Consider the following 14,540-nt stretch of genomic DNA (forward strand, 5'->3'; position numbering starts at 1 on the left):
TGATCCTGTGATTCCACGATTCTCTAAGCCTCTGAGAAGCTCATACAGCCCTGCAGCTGGGTGCAAAGACTGCCAGGAACACAGTGACGTCTTTCAGGAATCAACTTGCATCCTAGTGAGGGAAGAGCAAAACCACTGGATGGAAGAATACAGTGAGGAGAACAAGAGAAATTTGAGTAATAGTTTGTGGAAGGAATAAAGAGAGAGCCCAAAGTGACTACAGCACACTGGTGATGCAGGCACATCCAGAGGATGGCAGATGACATCTGTATTGGACAGACTTGTAGGAAGTGTTCTCAAGAGCAGAATGAGTGGGTATGTGTGTAATTACAACGTACCAGGGAAGAGCTGACACAGTTTTAGGAAAGGAAAGTCTGGCTCACAGCCACGGAGAAGCTCCTGGAGGAATGCAGGGAGCTGCCGAGGCTGCTATGGGCTACTGAAATAAAATAAAGCTTCCAAATAAATTCAGCCACCATGGGATAAGAGGGAAGATCCTCACATATTTAAGTCCTGCTGAAAGGGACAGAGTGCAGGGGTAGGGATCCCTGGGCTATCCATACCCATTTTAGTCTGTGGCAGGGATGCAGCTGAGGCCTCCACCACGTGATGTATTCAGAGCTCATCAAGGAAAGGAAGTGAGAGTGAAGAGTCAAATCCCACCAGCAATGCTAATTTAATCACCCTTAATATCCTTGCCCTATTTCCCTAAGACCCGAGCTGATGAAGGATTTCCAAAGGAGCCGAGCGCTGGGGCGAGGAGGGGGGTGAAGTTTGAAACCGATGAAGGTGAACACGACGCAGGCCTGGCTCAGTGTGGGCAGTGCCAGGCTCTGACCCAGCTCCTGTGCCAAGCAAAGGGATGGCAGAGCTGTAATGGACAATCTCAGCAAATGGCCAGCTCGGGGAATATTGTTATGGCCCATGCAAATCCCACCACCCCAGTGCTCTGCTGCTCCTGGCTCAGAAAAGATCTGGGAAGTGCAGCAAGGATGAGCAAAGATCTAGAAATTTTGGGTGATGAAAAGGGAGATGAAGGGGCTCCTTCATCCTGGGTCAGGCTGTTTGAGGGGCGACACAGGAAGGTCTGTAATGGTGAGAGGGGGCTGAAGGGTGGGAGGAAGCTGCAGCTTTTTGTCCCTCCCAAGACAAAATTCAGGATCGAGGGAGACCACGAGGTGGCAACACACTCTAGGAGAAGGATGTTCCCACATCCTCACTTTCCCAACTGTCTGCCACCCACTCAGCCTCTGCAAATCCAGAGAGGAGCAGAAACCCTGCGGGGCTCAAGTGAGAGACCCGGGGGGACACAGGCAGTCCCAGGTGTGGTCAGAGAACCCTGAGCACACACACTGTGCTCTGGTTCCCCACACACTGCTCACCCTGTCCCCAGCACTGCCATCCCCTGGTCCCAGTCTGGGCAGGGCACCCCAGGGTATCCCACCTCTGCTCCTGGGCTCTGGCTGAGGGTTCCTCCATCATCACCCTACACAGTGCAGAGAAACTGAGTCAGGGATGGGGATGGAGCCTCTGGTCCAAACCTGAGTGGGCACAGGGGATACCCTTACCTCTGGTGGTCCACTTGGGGTTACCCAACCACTGGGAACACACCCACCTCTCTCTGCCCTGTCAGCTCCGCTCTTTGCCACCACCCCCCAATTCCCAATGTCCCAGAGCAGTGTCAGGGACAGGGCTCTGACACACCCCACAGATTTAGGGGCTTCTCTCCAAGCCTCCATGCACAGGGTCCTCAGGACACAGGGCACAGCTGATTCCCTCCCATCCACATGGCCCTCACCAGGAGCAGAACTGCTTCCCGGCTGCCCCGGGAAGGACACTGATTATAGGGAAGGGGTGGTGGGAGTCCAGTGTTGGAGCCTCACCTGTGAGACACCTGAGAGCCCCTCAAGCTGGACATGGTCTCCTCCAGGTTCTGCCGAAGGTCCAGCACATTCTGCACTGTCCTCTTCCTCTGGGACTCGGGGTCTGTGGACAGACAAGGTGATGGATTTAAAGGGAAAGAGGGATGGATGGATGGATGGATGGACAGATGGCTTTTGCCCATGGCCATGCCCATCGGCCCTGGCTCTGTCCACCAGGAGGGAACAGGGCAAGGCTGGCACCAGACTGGAGCTGCACCACCCCAAAAGGCTACTCCCAAGTGTGCAGCTGGGATGGGGATGTCCAGTCTGGAAAGGATAAGCTGGTGGAGACCAAGTGGAGCCACAGGACCCACAGAGGTGACAGGAGGCCAACTACAGCCAGATGACCCTGAAGCACTGTGACCCTGCTCCATGGGGCCATGCAGGAGCAAGTCTTGAAAGAAATGTCCCCAAAACTGCCCCTGTGTCACCCAGGTGATGGGGGTGCTCCAGCCTGGGGACATGGGTACAGCAGGACCAAGGGGAGTGGAGGACACAGGGCCTCACTCACAGAGGGGTGGCTGCTTCTGCAGGGGGCTGGGGCAGCTGGTGGGACTGAGCCCCCCATGGGCACAGCCCAGGGCTGGGAACCCCCTAGCTCTGGCTGCCCTGGAGCTTCTCCAGGTGTGCAGACCCACAGCACAGGTGTGCACACATACACACAGGCATGTACCCCCCAAAATACACATGTGCACACGCATATACCTGCACCACAACCACTTGTGCACACACGTGCAGATACACACAGGCACACCCACATACATGTGCATACACACCTGCACACACAAGCGTGTGCACACCTCCCAGACACACCTGCACAGGTGTGTGTGAACACAGACACCCGCACAGAGGAGGGGGGTCGTTCCTGGCACCGCCCTGGCAGTGGGCTCAGGGCCATGGCTCCAGTCCCATGTGCCTGCCCCACCCGCGTGTACCCTGGGCGCTAACAGCCATGCCACTGCGGCTTTGATCCCCGATTTCAGGCCTTTCAGCTGCAGCCTGCCATGGATCCGCAGTGACAGTGGGCGCCAGGGACACGGGATGTGGCTCCTCCTAATGTAACGTGGCAACCAGTGCTTCGGGATTTGCAACGGCACCGTATGAGCTGCAGCGACACAAGGACTGGGGACACTGCCGGCACACACCCCAGACACAGGGATACAGGGACAGGGAACACCACTGGCACACATCCTGGCTGACAGGAACAGGGGACTCCGATGGCACACACCACAGCTGCAGGGACACAGGGATGGGGGACACCGATGGCACACAGAGGGACACCCTGGCAGCTCCCCACAACGGCACAGCCACACAGTAGTGCTCAAGCAGGGCTCGTGTCCCTTGTCCTCATCACACACCGGCCACGCCACAAGTGCCCATGGGTGATGCTGCCCCACCCCCGGGCTCAGTCACCCACTGGCCTGGGCAGGAGCACCTCAGACCAGTGAAGCGGCTCCAATATACGCATGAGCCTGGAAGGGTGTGACAAGCAGGAAGAGCCCTGATGAGACGGGTTCAATCAAGCAGGTTAAAGCCAGTTGTGGAAGAGGTAAAAGGGCTGGTGAGCCCATAGGGCACCCAACGTGGCCAGCACACTCCATCACTTAAAGGACACCCAGCCCTGCATGTGTTTGATCCCCCCAGTCCAGCTCCCAGAACCAGGCTCAGCAGGACACTAGTCATTATTAACTCATTACTAAATCTCCACTGTGGCCCATGCACGTTGGAGGAGTTAATCAAAGGCACGGAGGCTCCAACTGGTCCCCAGAGCCACAGGATGGGGATGCACAGGCAGTCCGGGCAGAATGATGGAGCTGAGGTGGCTGCACACACGGAGCCAGGGCACAGGGGAGGCTCAAGGGGCCCTCAGTGCTGGAGGCAGCACCCACCCCACTCTGCAGCTAAGGACAAGGGGACACTGTGCCACTCTGGTGGGGCAGGCAGAAAAGGTCATGTTGGCACCTCAAAGCTGTCAGACTCTGCCTGGGTTGCCTGGAAAGATGGATTTTCAGGCTTGAAATGGCGGGGTAGGAGCCTGCATCCAAGTCCACAGCCGTCACACTGCAGTCCGTAGGGCAGTGGGAGATTTAGGAGGGGACACACATGTGAACCTCAAGGAAAAGCAATAAAAGAACCACCAGTGTCCCCAGGGAAGGACTCAGCACCCTTAGCTCCTTCCCCCTGGCCCCATTCGGTGGGTGCTGTCACCCAGCACCCAGCTTCCGCAGCCAGAGAAGGCAGCACGCACAGCCCAGCAGAGCTGTGGCCCTGCGCGCCAGGGCAGGACAGACCGCGATGGGATGAAGAGCCACTGCTGTCCCCTGGCGCCAGCAGTGGCTCTCACCCCCTGCCAGCTCGACAGTGTGCTCCTCCCGGGCATGGCTCCCTCCCAAAAGCCCGACTGCCTCCCCCATGGCCACCCGCAGCCATTCCCCCAGGCACCGAGCCAGCGCTGGGGCCTGGCGCTGCCTCCTCCCCGGGCGCCGCTGCCAGCGGGGCTGCTACAGACGTCCCCATCCAAGGAGCAGTGGGGCGAGCCTGCGCTGTGTCCCCAGCTGCCCCGAGTGAGGGGCCAGCACAGGGGTGCCACCTCCTCTGCACTGCTCTGCAGCTGGGGCACTCACGGGGAGCAACAGCATCCCAGGGCTCAGGGACAGGTGTTTCAGGGCAGTGGCACTGACCTGCATCCCCAGCTTCACCCTATGACACCACTGGCCATCCATGCCTGGATGACACTACCCCAGTTTTTGGGTGACAGTCCAGGTCACTCTGGGCTCCAGGAAAAGCAGCAGCTCTCATGCAGGAAAGGGCCAAACTAGGACTGGAGGAGCTGCTCACCCACCTCTGGCACACATCCCACTGCCAGCACTGAAGTGCCACTGTCTGTCCCCACAGTGCTGGCCAGGCAGTGACTCCAGGTCTCTGCAGCCTGTTCCCCAGGGACAGCAGGGGGTTGGGGGCTGGCTCAGGGCTGGCCAAGTCACCACATGCGGAAGCTGAGTCGAAACCCAAGCTGTTGGGAGAGGCTGGAGTGTGGGAACAGCAGGAGCACGCTGGATTCCTCCCTGCATTGATTTAGCAAGCTTGCATAGCCAGATGTTTCCAGCTGCTGAAATGTGGAGCAGCAGAGAAGGCTCAGCCTGTGCTGTGGTGGGGTCAGTTGGACACCCAGTCTCGGCCAGGCAGCTACGGCTGGGATGTGTCCCACAGCGTTCCCCTCTCCACCGGGGCTGCAGGCTCAGGGACTGGCGTCTCTCCCGCCCCAGCTCTGGCCCAGCCTGCAGATCCTCAGCAGCTCCCACTGCTCTCACAGGTTCTGTCCATCCTACTGTTAGAGAGGGAAGGGGGTGCTGGCTCTGGCCCTGTGCCTCATTCCAACCATGCAGAGGTGGAGCCACTGTCCCCAAGCCCCGCACTGGGGCCACCAAGCCCCACTGCCCAAGTCACTTGCCCCCGTGCCAGGTTGGGTCTCCCTTGCCCATGCCCTCTGCTGTCCTTGGGCAGCTCTCACGGATCCCTCAGCCTCCCCAGCTGCTCCTTTCTCAACAGAGCTCTCTCAGCACTCTCTTAAACATCAGCAAACATGATACGGTTCCACTTGGAACATGGGGAAACTGAGGCAGGAAGGTCCAGCACACCCCCGTCCACCCCAGTGCCTGCAGCACTCCCTGGCACGGCCTTCAGCACGTTACACACACTCAGTGTACGTTGGTGCCCCAACCCACGTGCTGCCCATCACCCCCATCTCCTGCCCAGCACAGCTGGGGCAGCAGCAGGTACCACTGCCAGCAGAAGGAACATCTGCAAGGTGGGATGCAGTGCTGGAGGCAGCCAAGGAGGAAGAAGAAGAGGAGAGGGAGGAAGGAGAGAGCTGTGCTGCGAAGGGCTGGCTCAGGGCACGGTGCTATGTGCTGTGGGTCTGACTGTGACAGGCAGCACAGAACCATGGCTGGATAAGGTCAGGGAGCCCCAGGTTGTACTCATGTCCAGCCCTTCCCACCACCCCCAGAGGGAGTGGCAGCAGCTCCTCTCTCCTCATCTTGGGGCACAGCCATGTCCTGCAGACGGGCTCTGCCGACGTGGCCAAGTACACCAAGGAATGAGGAAATCATCAACTCCAAACGGCTCTGACAGCTCATTTCAAAGGAGCATGTGGCCACCAGCTCCCACTGGGGCTAGGCAGGGCTGCGTCCGTAGCACACGTGTGGCCCATGTGCCTTGGCACAGGAACCCGCGCGTGTGTGTGTTTGCATCATGCATATGTTCATCTGTGGGCCACATGGCAGCAAAAGCCCACAGAAAAGTGTGGGGGTGTGCAGGTGTGTCACCTACGCCTGTGCCCACGTATGCAGGCAGGGGGACAGCAGGACGTGACACCAAACTGGCACAAGGGTGCCAGGTTTGCACAGAGATGCACTGTCTGCGCCTGTGTTCATACACTCAGCGTGAGTGTGGCACTCACATGTGTTTTCTTTCCCCCACGACCCAACTGGTCTCGTTTCAGAAGATCCAACTGAGAAAGGACTCCTGTTGACCCAGCAAAGATTTCAGCAGCAAGCAGGAACTCACTGGGAAAGGCCTTACGGTGTTCCTGAGTCATTCTGGTGGGCCCCTATTCCACAGTAGCTGCAACGAATTTCCCCAGGCCCAGAAACATTTTTAACTGGTTGCTCAATTCCTTCCAGCACATTGAAAAATCCACTAATAAACTCTCTAATAAAACCCATTCTCGCAGGGCCATGAGCCTCCTCCAGCCCAGCCGCGCTCCCCGGCTCCACGAACCCTCGTGCAGACACACTGCTCCCTCCATCTGCCCCAGCCCAGGCTCCCCATTTATGAATGAATCAGCCCAGACAGCATTTTGCTGTTTCAGAAGATGTCCCAGGGCACTCAGGCTGGCAGAGCACATCTTCCACCCTCACTCACCCTGGGTGTGCATCTCCCCCTTTCCTGCAAACCTGCTGCCCCACCCAGAAGGCAGACAGTTCATTAACACTCCTGGTTTAATTGCTTTCATTGGTGTGAGCCCAGGGCTGGCTGCCAGCCCCACATCCCCCGCAGCAGTGCCAGAAGAGGGTCCTGCTCCCTGAGGGGCAGGGACAGGGCTGGAAGCCCTGTGCCATCCAGCACTCTGGTAACAGGGTACTGAGGTACCCAGACAGCTGATTGGTGCCTCTGAACCACCCTGGGCAGGGTGGGACCGATGGGGAAAAGCATGGACACCATTCCCTGGATGAAGGCAGCAGTCCCCAGCCTGGAGGAGCCAGAGATGCTGTTACCTGGGGACATGGAGGAACAGCCTTCTGCCATCGGGGAGGGGGGACATGCAGAGGATGCTGCAGGTACCTGAGGTCCCCATCCATGACTCCACCAGGGCAGGCCAAGCTCTGCACATGGTGCTGCCCCACATGTAGCCTTGCGAGGCTGAGGGAGGAGATTTTACACAGCCCAGAATATCCTGTGCTTGCCCTTGGTCAGGGGAGGAGAGGCCAGGCAGCAACCACTGGAGGAGGCAAGGGGGTTACAGTGGGCAGCGCTGTGGGGACAGCGTGTGCCCCACAGGACCTGAGTCCCCCAGGGAGCCCCTTCAAGAACACAGCCAGAGGAGGAACGGTGACAGGACCCCACTTTGGCACAGCCACCCCATGTGTCACACCTTGCTGAATGGACCTTTCTGCAAAACAACATCTCTACCGGAGGCTCGGGGGTGGCTGCAGCAGGTGAGGAAGCCTGCACTCGCCGTCCCCATCACCAAGCCATCCCCATCGCTACAGTCATCATCACTGCCACCATCCCCATCCCCACACAATCCCCATCACTGCCACCACCTTCCCTGTCACCACACCATCTCCATCGCCACACCATCCCCACCACCACCACCATCCCCACCACTGCCACCAGTGCAGGCTGGGGCAGCCCCACGCTGTGGGAGGGAGCCACTATCTCCCCGCTGGCAGGTGAGAGCAGACAATAAGCAGCAGTGCAGCAGTGACAGGCCGGGACTTCGGCCGAATCAGCACTTCGGGGGCAATCGCGGCTGCTAAGCCTTGTGAATTGCTGCTCGTAACAAGGGCAGGGCTGGAAGACCTGGAGTCTGGACCCTGTCTGGCTCCAGTGAGCCAAGCTTTTAAAAGGGATTCAGACTTTCTCAGGCTAGAGCAGCCATAAATCTACTTAATTGGGTCTCTCCCATACACAAGTTTCCAAGTGAACCCGCTGGAGGATCCAGGCCGGGCCTCCAGCCCATTTGCGGGTTATTCTTTCAATGGATGCTGCACTTGGCCCCAAACCACCCCACCTGCACGTCCAAACCACAGTTCCTTTTCCAGCTCCAAAGCCTCTAGCTGCTCCGTGTCTGTGCATCCCACCTCCGTGCTGCCCTCTGTTCCCCTGCACTGATGAGCCAGAGGAGTCCAAAATCCCCTGTGTTGGGACAGACCCTGCTCCTGCACCTGGCACTCCACATCCCAGTGCCACAGCTGCCTCCAAAGCAACGTTGAAGGAGCTGGGAGCATCCCAATACCCCCATTCCCAGCACTGTGGGTCTTTAAAATAACCCATGGAAGTGCCTGTGCAGCTTGGGAAGGAGAGGGATGGCAGGTGGACTGGATTCATGCTCCGAGGGGTGCCGCGAGCCTCTGGACACCAGCACACACAGCAGCACACACGGTGACATTAACTCCCTGCTGACAGCCCCATGGCCTCGGGCACATGGAGACAGCGTCACCAGCGGTCACTGCACCTGGGGTCTGTGCTAAGCTGACAGAGCGGGGTCAGACGGGTCAGGCAGCGCTCTGTGCCTCAGTTTCCCCCAAGAGCTTCCTGTCCTCCCCAGGGCTCTGCATTATCAGGGTGTGCCAGCACCATGCTGACCCCCAACAAGGCACAGTTGTGTCCAGCCTGGGGGTTTCAGCACCTTAAATGCTCCACATACAACACCTTTGCAACAGCCACCAGCAGACGTTCAGGGCAATGCTGCAGACCCTGTACAAAACAAAAAAAAGCCAGAGAGTGGGGGAGAGAGGAAAAAAAAAAACCCAAACCCCCAGGGTGAGGCAGAAGGCACAGTCAGGCCCCAGCACGGGGGCCCCGGAACAGCCGGCGGCAGCGGGTTCACGCTCCCCACACACCACCAGACGCAGGTTGGACATTGTGGAAATTCAAAATTCCAGATGGCTCTTTTTGGGTGGTTGTTTTATTTTTTTTTTGCCTTGCCTCATTTCCAAGGCAACAAGACTCCCTGTCATCTGCCAGTTGCCATAGAGATTTCACCTGATTCTGCTTCAGCAGAAGAGAAAGCCGGGCTCCTCTGCTGCCGAGGAGCCACCAGCCGCGACCGCCTTCAAACTTACTGGGAAAAGCGGAGCTAAATGGGGCTTTATGTGAAGGAGGCAATGGGCTGATTCAGAGGATCAAAGGAAGGAACTGCGGGTTTCTATAGCACAAATCATCCCTTCACTTAACTGCTTCGGTGCCCTCCAGATGTGCCCTACATCTGGGGACGTCGCCAGCTCCCACTCCAAGCTTTGCCTGGTGGAGGAGGGGAATGTGGGAGCAGGGGGAATCCTGCACCCACTGCTGACGGCATCTGAAGGACCAAGCTGACTGCCCTGTAGAGAAGGGAGGGCACAAGGCCTGTGCTGGTCACAGCCATGTCCTTCCCCCATAACAACCCTCCCTCGCTGTGCACAGCCCTTCTCCAAAGTCCCCACGGCCTAGAGAGACAAGGGGAGGATGGGGCAAATGCAGGAGCAGCCAGGGAGGAGAAGACCCTTGGGCAAGGGTGAAGATGCCCATGGGCTGTGCTCAGCTCAGCTTGGCTGCCATGGACACAGGGGTCAAGCACTGCAGGCCCCCAGGGGAGCCACAGGCAGCTGTCCACAGTGCTCGTTCCACATTGGCACTGGTGACATCTCAACAGCTGCATCACTGCTGGGGATCATCCACGGAGAGGGTGTGGATGTGTCCATGCCCCAAGCCCCAGTGTCGTTCCTCCCAGACCCATTTTCACCCCAGGCCCCACAGCAGCTTCACAACAGCCTGTCCCCACCCCAGCACAACCAGGCAGATCAGGACCAGGCACATCACTGGCACTCTGTCCTGTACCACTGCACCTCCAGCCATGCACACCATCCCCTTCCTTCTCCAATTGGTCTGGGAATAAAAACTCTGGTGAAAACCCAGGGCCGTGGGGATTCACAGGCTTTCCTTTGAGCAGGGCAGCACCCAAGCCCAGGTATGGAGAGACATGACTCAAGGTCCCAACCTGTGACAGCAGCCCTTGGACTCGCAGTCAGACGCCCCAAATCAGCAGATCTGATGCCCCCCTGCCTGGGGTTCCCTGTTGCTGAGGACATGGCAGAAGGTCCCAGGTGCTGGCAGGGTGCTCACGAGTGGCAGTCACCTCTGGGTACAAAAGGCCAAGGTCCCCACACCCACCCACCCCTGCCCACTGCTCCCTGCTGGGCACCCAGGCCTGGCTGAAAGGGCGTTTATCAGACCTCAGAGCCTGTCCCCACCCCAGCCCATGTCCCTGCACCAGGGCTGGCGGGGAAGGGCCCAGCCGGGCAGCTCTTGGCTTGAGTTGGCTCCGTTTTGCAGGAGAACAGTCATTAGCGGAGCCAAACTCCCCATTCCCAGCCAGAATACGGCCATGCTTGGGGAAGCTTTATATTCATGGAGACAAACAACTCACATTTGCTTTTTAACTGTTGGAATTGCACCCACTGGGACGGCGCAAACAGGGAGCCTTTTGTCCCCCTCGCCTTGTGACTGCGAGCTTTGTGCAGAGCAATGCGTTGCAAACACAATTCTCCCTGGCCTCAGCTGGGCTCTGGTAGACACTTGGTCTGTCTGTCCATCACCAGATCAGCCAAAGAGTCCTCATGTGTCTCCAGCAGGAATGCAAAATGTCTTCCCCGGCTTCCCTGCCAGCTGCAGCCTGTGGAGTTGCTCTGCACTGAGCAATCAGAGCCACCCAAACGGACCCAAAATGCAGCCACCTCCCAAGTACCAGGGGTGGTTACGTGGAAGGGCACCCGTGGAGGCTACAGGTGGCAGAGCTGCTCCCTGGGGTTACAGCTCACCTGGGAGCAAGGAAGAGCAGCTCCAAGCATGGAAAATCCCAGCATGGCATGGGCACAAAGAGTAACTCATCATGAGCCTCCAGGGAAGTTTGCCCCCGTCACCCCACAGACAGGGAGTCTCTGGAGATCTCCAACCCACTGCTGAGCTCCTGAATATTGGAGCTGGTACTTACTAAGCTGCTGTGGGCACCAGTGCTGCTCAGAGCTCACTCTGGAGAAGGACAAGGGACAACCCACCCTGAGTGGGATATGTCCTTGTGGCTGAAGCCCAGTCCCAGCCCAGCAGCACCAGCTGGGAAGGAGCATCCTTCACTCCAGAGGAACAACACCCCAGCAGTGCTGCTCCCCTCCAAACCCTCAGCTTCGGGAAGGGGCTCAGCAGTTCAAGCTCACCCTGGACTCTCTGCAAAGCCCAGGGGACACCAGCCACAAGAGTCCAGCTGCAGCAGGACCAGACCCCGTGGAAGGTCATCAGCCATTGCACGAGAGAGTCCCCCAAGAGCCCCTCAAGAGAAGAGCTGGGGCAGGAGGCAGAGCACCTCAGGGGGCAAACCCAGTTTAATGAGTTCTAGGCTCGTTAGTGGATCTATTGTTGCCACCTCCCCGTGGGAGGAGGGAGATAACCCAGGCTATTTTTGCTTCCATCTAGGGAATCGTTTTTCCTCCAATGTGTACTGCCACAATGCTAATTTTTAAGGCTGATGATTAATTGATGTCAGGCTCATTAGGGGGCAAACGGATCCCTCTTCTCCGGGAGCGCCAAGGACAGGGGGGACATGTTTTGACAGATGTCGTTGGAGCTGCGTGTGAGTGACGTCCTAACAACGGAGGAGAATAGGAGCCATTACCATGGAAAGTCCTGGAAATGGGAAGGGAAGTGCCTGCACGCGACCTCCGCGCCCCTCCTCACGCAGCCCCTAATCAGCCCTTCACGCTCTGCCCTGTGGTTACCAGGGCTTTGCTCCGGAGATAAACGGCCTTTGTGCCCGCCCGGGGGAAATTGAATCTCCTGCCTAAAGCAAGGACGACTCAGCCTTTCTTCTCCCCTCCCCAGCCTCGCAGGAGGGCCAGGTGCCAAATTCACTCTGGCACCAGGCGTAGCAGCCTGCAGGGAGCCGGAAACAATATGCACATATGATCACCAGGATCCCGAAAGGCTCGGGGTCTCCCTGCACCTGTGGTCCCCTGGCACTGGGGTGGGCAAGCACTGCTGGGGTGCCTGAAGGTGCTGGTCCTACCAGGCACTGAGGCAAGTTTCCTCCTGAAAATCGCAGCAGCATCTGCCATAGTGGCCCAGGTAGGGATGAGGACCAACATGCACATCACAGATTATGGGGTTCCTTCAGTCTGCCCCATCAGCTGCCCAGCTCATGTTCACCACAAAGCAAACCCCCCCAGCTCTCCCAAAGACGAAGCTGTGCATGGTGAGTGGCAGGAGGTTTGCTTGAAGAGGACACCATGGTTCTGACAGCAACACAATGACAACAACAATCCTCTGTTTGTCCCCGAGGTCCCCCATGCCCCGAGCCCAGAAGCGGGATGAGACATCCTGATAACTCAGTGGAGAGCCCAGCGTGGCACAAATCAGTGCAGGTGACCTCCCCTGCCTGCTGTGCCAGCTCCCAAGAGCCACCCCCACTGCAGTCATGGGTACAGGGCACTGCACCCCGCTTCACTCCACAGCTTGCTCCTCTCCCCACTAGCACCAGCTCCACATGTCTCTTCCCATCTTGCAGCTCCACACCCGGCATCCATCCTGCCACATCAGAGCACTGCCTCACACCCCCGTGCCAGGGAGGTGCCAGGGAGGTGCCAGGAGGTGCCAGGTGTCTGCCGGGGAGCTCAGCAGCACCAGAGTCCCCCATCCATCCTCAGAACCACTGGCAGCAAAGGCCACGCTGCCGATCTGCCAGAGCTATTACAAACTTGTGTTAATTGCTGTGCAGTGCCTCGAGCACTCTTCAGAGGGAGAGGGATGTGGATGAATAAACGATCTATTCTTAGTGCTGATGGTTCCCCAGCGCAGGGAGAGGAGCACAGGGACGAGGGCTCGGCAGACCTGCACTGTCCTCTGGCTGCTTCCAGACTGGCTGCTCCCCTCACAGTGCCCTTGGAGGGTCCCCACCGCCAGGAAAAGGTTTTCTTGAGCAGCAGTTGCACTTTTCTCACTAAAGGTGATTTGCAGAGAAGGAACATCCTGTCTCCTTCAGGAAATCTGGGTATGCCGTGGGAAGGAAGGGTACACTTAGGACCAGAAAGCTCTTTGGTCACCCCATGGGAGCCGCCACTCAGTCCAGGCACCCCAGGCACCCCAGGGGGTTGGGGGGCAGCATGAAAGAAGTGTGTTCTTCACTTCCAATCTATCACCTGCATTACGGTGAGGGGAGGGACGTTGATGATCCTCTCAGGCACATGGTGTGACTCTTGAGGGTGGTCCTGTGCCAGGCTAAGGGTTGGACTCCATGATCCCTGTGGGTCCCTTTTAACTCAGCATATTCTCTGATTCTGTGACACACTTTACTATTCAGTGCAAAGAGCTGCTGTTCCACCTGCAAGTCCAAGTTTTAGTGGGGGCTTGGCAGTGCCAGAGAAGGGCAGGGCAGAAAATGCTCTGAAACAGGCACTGGCACCATTAGGACAGATTTCAGTGGAGCCTCTGGACTCTCCACCATGTGCCAGCTCCTGTGGCCGCCCTCATTATGCACTGCCAACACTAAGGGCTGAGTGACATGTGATGACAGCAGCCATGAGCCTCTGGGCAGAACGGGAGAGCGGCCGCTCGCCTCCACATCCCGCACACCAACAAGCCCCATTCCCTGCAGGCTGCAGGATCTGTTCAAGCTGAGACCACGCCGAGTTACACCCCAGCTTGGACAGTTTGGGATCCCCAGCCAAGCTGGAGACAATGCCATTCCCCACGCTGCCAAAGTGCCAGCACGCGCTGTCCCACAGGCAGACCCTCCCGGGAATGCCATGCTCCTGAGGATGGCTACACCACTGCTGGGATTTATCCCCTCTAAGACATCTCAGCTCCAAGCAATGGCTGCCTGCATGGCACAATTCCTCTTCGCCGTGGGAAGTAGCTCTGCAATGTGCCTTGAGCTCTTCTCCCCAGATTTGCTCCGGGGGCCTGTCCAAGCACTGACGATGCACAGCCCAGAGCCACGACCGCTGCGGGAGAAGCCGAGCCAACACTACAGCTTGGGGGAAAGCATCAGCCAAAAGTCACTCAAACAAGGAAGTGATTTGTCTTCTTCTGGCTGCGGTCCCCTGAAAAAGGAGCGTGGAGCAGGGAAATCAGGATCACGTGCAGCGCTCTGACTGAGCACCCACCGCAGCAGCAACAGGGAGCGCTCACACCAGGAGCCTGACAGATACAACAGAACAGGGGAGAAAGGATGGAAAAAGAAATGCCATGTGACCCCTTGCTCGATCCAAGGCAGGCATCACATCCAACGGCTCAGAATATGAAATATGCACAATGAGCTCCAGTGAGTAATTAATCCCTTCAGGAACACTGTAAGTGATTGCA

At 58.0% G+C, this 14,540-nt stretch overlaps 1 protein-coding gene across 1 annotated transcript in view; it reads right to left on the reverse strand.

Moving 5' to 3' along the window:
- NAV1 (neuron navigator 1) overlaps positions 1-14,540 on the reverse strand; it is a 62,443-nt gene that overhangs the window by 28,906 nt on the left and 18,997 nt on the right. The window contains exon 4 of the mRNA XM_017821288.1: positions 1,884-1,986. Coding sequence (XP_017676777.1) covers positions 1,884-1,986 — 103 coding nt within the window. The remainder of the gene's footprint in view (positions 1-1,883; positions 1,987-14,540) is intronic.

The sequence above is a fragment of the Lepidothrix coronata genome, unplaced genomic scaffold (genome assembly GCF_001604755.1).
Source record: "Lepidothrix coronata isolate B3197 unplaced genomic scaffold, Lepidothrix_coronata-1.0 Scaffold90, whole genome shotgun sequence".
Classification (NCBI taxonomy): Eukaryota; Metazoa; Chordata; class Aves; order Passeriformes; family Pipridae; genus Lepidothrix; species Lepidothrix coronata.